This window comes from Ipomoea nil, unplaced genomic scaffold (assembly GCF_001879475.1).
Source record: "Ipomoea nil cultivar Tokyo-kokei standard unplaced genomic scaffold, Asagao_1.1 scaffold2928, whole genome shotgun sequence".
Classification (NCBI taxonomy): Eukaryota; Viridiplantae; Streptophyta; class Magnoliopsida; order Solanales; family Convolvulaceae; genus Ipomoea; species Ipomoea nil.
In genome coordinates, this window is record NW_017619356.1 from 1,372,618 (window position 1) to 1,383,427 (window position 10,810).

The 10,810-nt window shown below is 34.3% G+C and overlaps 1 protein-coding gene and 1 long non-coding RNA gene across 2 annotated transcripts; both read left to right on the top strand.

The window, feature by feature from the left end:
• The first annotated feature begins 4,775 nt into the window (after positions 1-4,775).
• Positions 4,776-6,985, top strand: LOC109162259 (tubulin gamma-3 chain-like). The gene is made up of 6 exons (XM_019310979.1): positions 4,776-5,129; positions 5,441-5,494; positions 5,555-5,659; positions 6,393-6,467; positions 6,569-6,613; positions 6,887-6,985. Exons 1-6 carry the CDS (start codon positions 4,776-4,778, stop codon positions 6,983-6,985), a joined length of 732 nt encoding a protein of 243 aa, XP_019166524.1.
• Positions 6,986-7,148: 163 nt separating this feature from the next.
• Positions 7,149-8,023, top strand: LOC109162293. The gene is made up of 3 exons (XR_002051065.1): positions 7,149-7,195; positions 7,272-7,382; positions 7,999-8,023. It is a non-coding gene; the product is annotated as an uncharacterized LOC109162293 (long non-coding RNA).
• Positions 8,024-10,810: the final 2,787 nt, after the last annotated feature.

The window sequence follows — 10,810 nt, forward strand, 5'->3', positions numbered from 1 at the left end:
TTTAATAACAACTAAAGCAATTAAATCCGATTAAAGTGACTCTATGGCCATCAAAGATTATTTAGTAATTTGCCAGTCATATTACCAAAGGCCAAACAATTTAGTTGGTAATGCATATATATATTCTTATATGTATTATAATGCTTACTCAAATAATCATATAGACATTAAATGCCAAATAAATTGTGGATGGTGAGATCTTTCATGATTTCTAAAATCCATTTTCTTAATTTGTGAGAAATCGTCATCATCATTATGATCATATAACCAGGATGATCTAATCGATTGTGCCAAATCTTAAAATTATTCAATTCAGTAAACTTTTTAGTTTACTATAAGATTGACTTCAATTGCACTTATTTTTGTGCAACATAAACATGAGGAAAACATGGAATTTTCTAATACACATTTCTTCCCTGATATTGCCTTTTAAAGGAATTTTTTTATTCCTTTCCTTTTATAGTCTCAACATGATATTCGTCACTACGAACACAAATTTCTATGAGACTTCGGAGAGAACAATGCATTTCAATTTTCAATGCATTATAAATTTTGTTCCTCCAGGCAATAATATATTGGCTCTACCGGAGCTCAATTATTTTTGTACTACCAAATTTTGTAGTAACGAATTCATCATTCTTTTCAATGTGCATAAATAATTTACACATCAATTGTATGTGTTGTCACATTATCCACAACACATACATGTTTCTCATTTTTCTTGAATTCAATCAAGAGTGATGATGTATTCATTTGCTTCTTTCAAGCATATAGCCTTTCAAAATAGGCATCACATGAAAAATCATGACTCACGTCAAATCCATATGATATTTGAAAATAGCATATACCAACATAAGCATAACTATTTATATTTATCCCATGATTTTGATAAGCATATCAAAATAACTTTCATTTATAATATATGAGATAAATTCATCATTTATAGCAAATACTTATTATGCCACCTTTTATCTCATGATGATTTATAGGACCATATTGTATACGAGAGGAAATTGTGACACAAAAGAAATAATTGTCACATAATGTTCATAGCACTTAGCATATAATACATGAACGGGTGATTTTTAAAGTGCTTGTCACAATATTTTATGTTCCAACTTTCTAAAATGTAAGCATCAATAAAATGCAATTAAAGACATGACATAATTCATCTAGCACAATTATTATCCGACAATGATAATCTTAACAGAATATAATCAATGTCCAAATAAATAACTAGTGCTCAGAATAACTATTTGCACATAGTAATCATTATCACATTAATATATATGTATCATATTGAAATATGAAAGAGCAATACCTCAAAGTACCGTCAAAATTTCGACCGATATGAATCCACTAGTCATTTTCCGTTCTGGTCCGATCCCTTACTTAGATGTTACCGAAGTATGGACAAAAACTCCATAATATTTCAATAAACTGATTCGGTTGTATTTCCATGCCTTATTGGTTCCTTGCTGCCATCAAATAAGCAAATATATTAAATATATATGTATATATACGTGGCTTAATTAGGCTTAAGCAGTAATGCTGGCAGCCATTTTTTTTTCTCTTCTATCCTTTCACTACAAGAAAAATGCACATAGACAACACTAGAAAGACAACAATTTTTAAGAAAAGTGTTGTCTTTTGTATAAAAGACAACAGTTTGAACCAAAACCGTTGTCTTTGATGCAACACTTTTGTCAAAGACAACGGTTTTTACTTAACCGTTGTTATAAGTGTGTTGTCTTTGTGCATTTTGTGAAAAGACAACACCACAACGACAACGGTTTTTTTAAAACCGTTGTCTATGTGCGTTTTTTTTTTTTTTTTTAAAATAAGACAACGGTTTTTTTAACTGTTATCATTGGTGTGTTGTCTTTAAGCGCACTGGAATACACAACACTAGAAAGACAACGGTTGTTTAAAACCGTTGTCTTTGTGCGCTCTTTTTTTAAAAAAAGACAACGGTTTTATTTAACCGTTGTCGTTGGTGTGTTGTCGTTAAGCGCACTCGAATACACAACACTAAAACGACAACGGTTTTATATAATCGTTGTCGTTGCACGTTCTTTATTTGTTTAAGACAACGGTTTTATTTAACCGTTGTCTTTGGTATGTTGTCTTTAAGCGTATTTGAATACACAACACTACAAAAAACCGTTGTCTTTGCGCATCATTATTTAACTGGTATATAAAATAAAAACAAGGATGTTAACAACAAGAATCAAACCTATAACCTCAAACTTAACAATTAAACGAATTAACCAACTAAGCAACACAAACTCTTATGTTTAAAGGTGCAACATCTGGTATATAACTTGATTGCTTCTGTGTTGTTTGTGAAAACCAAGACAACAATTTTAGAAAATAGTTGAAAAATTCCCCCCAAGAAGAATAGAACCTAAAACCTCTAACATAATAAACTAAGTTTATTTAAACCCACCAAGCCACACCAACACTAGTATACTTAAATGCAACATCTAGTATATTACCAATTTGCTTATGTGCTGTCTTTAAGAACCAAGACAATGATTGTATAAAATAGGTTAAAAATGCAACCACAAAAGATAGAACCCAAGACCTTTATAATATAACAAACAAAGCTAAATCCACCAAGCCACACCAACTCTTGTGTACTAAAGTGTTACACCTTATCTTTTACCTATACTTTAACAAAGAAAGAATACAATTCAAAAGTTAATTTAATCGTTCTATTTTCGTTCATATTTAAATATAAAATTATTCACCAAAATTTCAAAGTCAATTCATTAAAGTTTTATTTTCAATTATATTACAATTAAGACCAATCTATGAATTCAAAAAAATAATAATAATTATCAAGTATAAAAAGCAATAGATTATATGTATGATATTTTTTTGGGGGCCCTGTGCGATCGCGCCAGTTCGACATGGCCTAGAACGGCCCTGCGCGGTGCGGTGTGGTGTTCATAATGGTACGGTATGATGTGTAGGGGTTAAGGGCGGTATGATAGGGGCCGGGGTTGGTAATCGACCATTCCGGCTAGCGCATGACTAACAAGGTTAGCTATATGTTGGTAATCGACCATTCCGGCTAGCGCATGACTAACAAGGTTAGCTATATGTTGGTAATCGACCCTTCCGGGACTAACAAGGTTAGCTATATGTTGGTAATCGACCCTTCCGGCTAGCGCATGACTAACAAGGTTAGCTATATGTTGGTAATCAACCCTTCCGGCTAGCGCATGACTAACAAGGTTAGCTATATGTTGGTAATCGACCCTTCATGGTGCACATTGTTCTCTGTATTCACAAATCACATAACTATATGTTCATAATTTGATAACTATACAATTTAGAAATTATGAATCAACAATAAAGAAATTATGAATCTACAGTCCAAATATTATGAATCTGCAGTGTAGAAATTATGAATCTACTGTATAGAAATCATGAATCTACTATATTTAAATTATGAATCTACGGTTTAGAAATTATGAATCTACCGTAAAGATTTTATGAATCTACAGTATAAAAATTATGAATCTATAGTATAAAAATTATGAATCTATAGTATAGAAATTATGAGCCTATAGTATAGAAATTCATAATCTATAGTATAGAAATTATGAACTATTTTGGACCTAGCACCCCAGGTAATAAAACTACTATTTTCTTACCTCCCGTTCTGTACCTATATACCCGGTACACCTCGGGTAATAAAACTACTATTTTCTTATCTCGCGTTCTATACCTATATACCCGGTACTATTTTGGGTCTAGCGCACTGGGTAATAAAACTAATATTTTTTTACCCCAGATCTATACCTATATACCTGGTTTATGGTGGACTCGGTCCCTATAAAATCATGAATATACTTATTTAATTTGAAAAAAAAAATGAAGGTTTTATTATAAAATTAAAATAAAATTTCGTCATTTTTGTTATTACGGAGTATATTAGTACATAATATATTGTATATAGTATATGTTATGTTATTTCCCTCTTTGCAAAATAAAAATAATTCCTTCAATTCTTTCAATTCCCTCTTTTCGCAAATTTTTACTTAGCGCGAATTTTTCCCTCTTTGCAAATTTTCACTTCGACAGTTCACTAACACCGTCGTTCCCAACTCTCCATTGCAAATTTTCCATTTCCTCAATCAGTGCTCGCGCCGCTCAGTGTTCTCTGCCGAGAGCGTCGTCTCGCCGCCTCCAACCTCCGACGCCATCGCTGCCTCCAACCTCTGCCGCCATCGTCGCCTCCAACCTCCGACGCCGTCGCTGCCTCCAACCTCTGCCGCCATCGCCGCCTCCCTCATCTGCCGCCGTCGCTCCAACCGCCGCCGCCATGAAGAAGTCAGTAAACTAGTGTGAAAAATTGAAGGTTAGTTTTTCTCTTGAAATGTAATAAGCTGTGAAATTCATCCAAATATTATCTGGTTGTATCAATGTGTGTGTTTATGTTAAACAATTTTGGATTGAAGTTAGGGTTGGGGAATTGGGGTTTGACGATTTGAAAATTTTATGGGAAATTTCTGCCTCAATGTTGTTACATTTATGCTAAAAATCTGAGTTCTTAGTCACTCAATTGCTGGTGGAACAGGCTCATGGAAGTGATAGTCTTGAGGGTTTTGTTCTCTGTCACTCAATTGCTGGTGGAACAGGCTCAGGTTTTGTCTCTTTGTCAATTTGGATCAAGTTGTTATTCTTCTTTGTATTTTTGTCATTTAAGTAATAAAAAAGTTTTAGTTGAAACCCATTTTGTCTTGCACTGGTTGCTGAATCAAATGTGTTGTGTTTGTTCTAAATTTATTTTGTGTCAAAATGAGACAAGTGATGTAGTTGTTCAGCCATACAACTCCCTTCTCACACTCAAGAGACTGACACTTAATGCTAATTGTGTTGTTGTTCTTGATAATACTGCACTCAATAGAATAGCTGTGGAGCGCCTTCATATAACGACTCCTACTTTTGCTCAAACAAATTCTTTAGTTTCTACTGTCATGTCAGCAAGCACAACAACGTTGCACTATCTAGGGTATATGAATAATGGCTTGGTTGGCCTCCTTGCTTCTCTAATACCAACACCAAAGGTGCCACTTTCTGATGGCTCCCATACACCACTCACAGTGGAGCGTCAAGTAAGATTTCTAGTCATGATCTAATTATTACCTAATTCATGTTTGATGCATTAAGGACAACAGATAAGTGAGAAGCCAATTGATGGTAAGCCCTTTAATTAACTATATAAATATTCCATCATACATTCATACTGTCTTCTTAATATGAAATGCACATATCTATATCTGTGTTTGAATATTTAAACTTCAAGACTAGAAAGTTAACAAAGTATAATGAAAAGGCCTGATGTCAGCGATGCACTGATGCATTTTGTTCAGGAAGAAAGAAAAGAGAAAACCCTGTATTCTAATGCAGATAATCCTTTTTACAGGTTAATGTAATACGCAAGACAACTGTTCTTGATGTGATGAGAAGTCTTCTTCAGGTGGGACTGAATCAAGCAAATAGTGAAATGCAAATATACTTAAAGCTTTCTGCTGTGCAGACTAAGAACATCATGGTTTCCTCTTACGCTCGGACAAAGGAAGCTAGTCAAGCAAAGTATATATCAATATTAAACATTATTCAAGGAGAAGTAGATCCAACACAGGTATTCTTGATGCTATGCTCATTAAGTATTTGACCTTTGTGCTAAAGTTACAAGTGTACTTTGATCATGTCGTTACTGTAGGTTCAATGAATCATAAAACATCTTATCTTATCTATAGTGCTACTTATTGAAGGCCTTTCTAAATTTTATCAGTGAAAGTAATGAGTTTATTTCACTTTCTCAACTATAGTTAAATTTCCACTTTTGCTTCTCAATTTTGATTTGTTCCACTTTTTAGTTTACAATTTTAGATAACATTCTACTTTGTCCAAAATATCCGAACTGCCATCACAAAGAGTTGTTTCCATAAATCAAAGTCGAGGACCAAATGTGGAATTCTCACTATAGTCAAGGATTAAAAGTAGGATAATCTCTTAAAGTAATCTATAGATGGTTGAGTTTGGTGTAGAACCAAGTGTTAGCCCGGTGACTATTAGATTTGGCCCCTGGAAACAACCTCTTTGAAGACAAAGTTAGGTACATCTCCCTTCCAAAATCTTGCATGGTTTGGACACATCTCATATTGGCAATGATATTTTAAGAAATGAGTTCTATAGCTTTCTCAGCAATTTTTCTCATCTTAATTATTAGTACCACTTTGACTATATCTCATCCATATAATGGCATAAGATATATATATTTAGTTTGTGGTTCCAGAAGCATGCAAATTTTCATTAAACATTCTAGATCCCATTAAGATTCATTGTAAAATATTTGGACTTTCCAAATTCAGGTCCATGAAAGCCTGCAGAGAATTCGTGAGAGGAAGCTTGTAAATTTTATTGAGTGGGGCCCTGCTAGTATCCAGGTAAGCCTTTTAGCAATATATTACTCGCATTAATATGTGAGATTCAGTTTGTTTTACTCACATTGGTCCGTAACGTGACAAAAATTAATCTTTCTTGGTAAGTTGCTTTATCTAGAAAGTCACCATACGTCCAAGCTGCTCACAGGGTAAGATTTCCTTGTTTAAATGGTCAATCCTTACTAAGGAACTGATTGCATGATTTGTCAGAATTACTGTGGATCATATTATCGAAAAATTAGCAGTAAGCTAATCTAGCCCATATAACTGTTGGAATACGTCTAGATTTTCAATATTTTCATGTCTTCCATTTCACTGAATTTTAGTGGTATAATTACTTGTAAGCACAAGAGTTGGTAAATGTGTTCAAAATTAGTCTTGTGTGAATTTTAATAGTAATATATTATTCTTAAATATGCTAGGTTAGCGGCCTTATGCTTGCAAGCCACACAGTTTGTGTGTGGGACCCTCTTAATCATCGCATTCGTGATGATGATTGGAAGCGTGTTGTAGAAATGTAAGTTTTTATTATTTATTTATTTTTTATTTTCATTCTTTCGATTTATTATTACATAAACTGAATATTCAAATATATATATATATATATATATATATATATATATATATATATATATATATATATATATATATGAAGGGCTATTAAAATGGTTCATGCATCCACTACGAATGCAAAGAAAGGACGCAGTAAAACTGCTTGGGAAATTGTCAAGGTAATTTCATATTTTTAACTATATAAGTGTTTGTATATAGCTAAATTGTAATGCAAATATTATTTAACATTTGTAGGCTCCTCGTCAACCGGATAGTAACCAATGCGGTTTCTTTGTCATGGCGTACATGAAAACTTTAATTGAGAATATGCCAGACTTCGATGATAAAAATTCTGTTCAAGCACTGGTATTACATTCCATTTCTACTCTTTCTTCCTTGTTTCTCGCTGTTATTTAATTGCAGAATGGTTCTAGGTTTTTAATGCTTTGTTAGCTTGGGTTTAAGCCTCTCCCTTTTTCACTTGATTTGGACAGTTATTGAAGATAAATTTGATTTTTATTTTTTATTTTTTAGAATAAGTTTGTTGCTCTGAAATTTGGGTGTAGAATGCGTGTGAAAGCTCGAAATTTTGGGCATTTTAGTTCTTGATGTTTTGTAATTAATAAAGGATTTCTTTGTCGTTTGTGTTTAAGTTTCATGCATTATATTCTCATGAGATTTTATCTGAATTGTTTATCAAATTTGGGTGTCTAGTAATCTCCCAAAGACTTGAAGGCTAAGACAAGAACCTGAATCATGTGTATCTGATCTGTTAACATTTTTTTTGGGGAGTGCATTTGTATTGCTTTTTGAAGTGTGTTTCTTTACTTGTTGGCTACCCTTGTTATGATTCTCTTTAGGGAACTCATTATCTTGTTATGAACAGCTTGAGTATGAATGTGGTGAGAGTAAGAGGGCAGTTTCATTTCATTGCAAATTATTTATATCTATACTAATTTATTTTCTTACTTTTTACATGTAGTTTCAACAAGTTGATTATGACAAAGAGGTTATTGATCTGGTGCGATCTGAATGGGCCGATATTCTATCAAGTCATATAGAGTAGGTATGATTTGGTCATTCGAACGTTGTGATCATCTGGACTTGAATTGGTTCGGGGAATTGTTGTAGTAGTATTATGACTTGGATGATAATTAGAATTGGTCATGTGTTGTCTTTTGACTTGTTATTTTGAACCTTATTAGCTTGTGCACAATTATGTAACTACACTTTGCAACATATGGTGAATGGATAAATTGTTTTTTTATACGATTATAATTTAAGCAGGTGAAAATGGTTAAAAACCGTTGTCTATTTTACAATAGACAACAGTTAGAAACCGTTGACTTTTCTACAAAAGACAACAGTTTATGGGTGTTTCAACAACACCCAATAGACAACGGTTTATAACTGTTGTCTTTTAAAAAAAAAGACAACAGTTAAAAACCGTTGTCTATGTACGTGACTTTTAACAACACTGGTTTCAACAACGCTTAATAGACAACGGTTAAAAAACTGTTGTCGTTGGTAGAAAAGACAACGGTTAAAAACCGTTGTCTATTGCGTGACTTTTAACAACACCGGTTTCAACAACACTTAATAGACAACGGTTAAAAAACCGTGTCGTTGGTAGAAAAGACAACGATTAATAACCGTTGTCTATTGCGTGACTTTTAACAACACCGGTTTCAACAACACTTAATAGACAACGGTTAAAAAACCATTGTCGTTGGTAGAAAAGACAACGGTTAATAACCGTTGTCTATTGCGTGACTTTTAACAACACCGGTTTCAACAACACTTAATAGACAACGGTTAAAAAACCATTGTCGTTGGTAGAAAAGACAACGGTTAATAATCGTTGTCTATTGGGTGACTTTTAACAACACCGATTCAACAACACTTAATAGACAACGGTTAAAAAACCGTTGTCGTTGGTAGAAAAGACAACGGTTAATAACCGTTGTCTATGCGCAGGACCTACAACAACACCGGCTTCAACAACACTTAATAGACAACGGTTAAAAAACCGTTGTCGTTGGTAGAAAAGACAACGGTTAAAAAACCGTTGTCTATGCGCATGACCTACAACAACACCGGCTTCAACAACAGAAAGTATACCCCTACGACAACGATTAATAACCGTTGTCTATGTGCATTTTTCTTGTAGTGTTTCTTTTCATTTTGTTTTTGTTTGAACGAAAGAACAACAGCAAAGGAGAGAGCTTCGCCTTAAATGAAGAAGACGAGAAGTTGGCAATGTCGGCGTTGGGAACCAGCTCTGCTGTCGTATAGACCCAACTCCATCATCTGCCGGATCTCTCTGTCTTCGATCTCTTTCAGTCCGTCGCCGGCGTCATCCTTTTCCAACGAGGAGCCAAGCCGGTTAGTGAAATCAGAGGTTTCCTCCGTTATAGCCAGCGCCATCAACGGCGTCGCTGGAAAAATCGATCGCCACCTTGCTTTGCCGGTTGCATGGCTTTCATCTCGTTCATGGTGAAATATTGCTACGAAAAATAAATAAACAAACAGAGTTTTGCCGGCCGAGAAAGACAATTTATAAAAGAGCACTATCATGCTGATAACGTGTTATGAATTTAATGATAATAATAACAATAATAATAATGATGATAATAGCAATAAGAAGAACAACATAATGAAGCTAGAGGAGGAAGAGATGGAGCTATATTAATCATTCATCTGTGAGTTACAAAGAGTGAGGGGGAATTTATAGTATTAGAGATGGAATAAACAAATACATTCTTTGCATAAGGTGTACACAAAGCAAAGTTAGCCTAATTGGTAGACCTAGTGACTATGTACCTTTGTGGTATGTTGAGGACGCGTGTTTGACTTCTACCTCATGAATCAGCTTCTTCCATCATGCTTTTCTTTAGTTCAATACTCACTGAATGTATGTCATGACACGAAAGTGCTGATAGCTTGGTGGTAAGAAACTTAATCTCTATATAATGGTGATCTTGAATTTGAATCTCAACTTGGACATCCACATCTATTTTGCTTTATTTCATAACAAATATTTAATTATTTCATATATTTTTAGAAAGACTAATTCATTAATTCATATCAAAGTACATATCGTTAACGATAAATGACGGATGGACAAACTTCCACTCCTACGGTACAGACATAGAACATGCTTCCCTAGCTAGAACATGTGTTACCATATTCGTAGTGCAATTGACATGAGAAATAGTTACAAAAGTAAATGACCCTAACATATCTTTAACATCTAGAAGAATTAAGTCCATGAAAGTCACTTCCTCTGCATGTTTCAAACTTTGTACTAGTTGGAGTGCGTCTGATTCCACTTGTACCATATCAATATTTTGCTTCTTGATCCAATTCAGTGCTTCTCTTAAAACCAACCGAATCCCATCACGCCTTTGAGGTAGTCAACAGTGGCATTCGTATTGAGTTCGAGGTATCTTGGTTCTGACTTTTCCCATTTTTTGAGGTGCATGATTTCTCTTGTTATTTAATTAGGCTACTATCTCCTTCCACAATCTTGTGCCATTCTGCGAGGTAGTGCTTGCCGCCCTCAATAAGACTTCTGGTTGGAGTAAATCTTGTTGGGAGCATTTAAAAGGAAAGGCTTCCTTTTGCCTATCCATGTTGTCCCACATTGGAAGTTTAGCCTCTTATACTCAATTGGGATGGTCTATGTTGAGATAGACCTAAAGAGATCCCTAACTTGAGTGGAAAAGGGCTACCATGGTCCATGTTGAGATAGACCTAAAGAGATCCCTAACTTGAGTAGAAAAGGGCTAACC

Bases quoted from the DNA above. Each gene is read 5' to 3' on its own strand.
- LOC109162259 (XM_019310979.1), top strand. From the start codon at position 4,776: ATGTGTTGTGTTTGTTCTAAATTTATTTTGTGTCAAAATGAGACAAGT. The intron at 5,130-5,440 runs GTAAGATTTCTA...TCCTTTTTACAG, and splicing joins CACTCACAGTGGAGCGTCAA to GTTAATGTAATACGCAAGAC. The intron at 5,495-5,554 runs GTGGGACTGAAT...TCTGCTGTGCAG, and splicing joins TGATGAGAAGTCTTCTTCAG to ACTAAGAACATCATGGTTTC.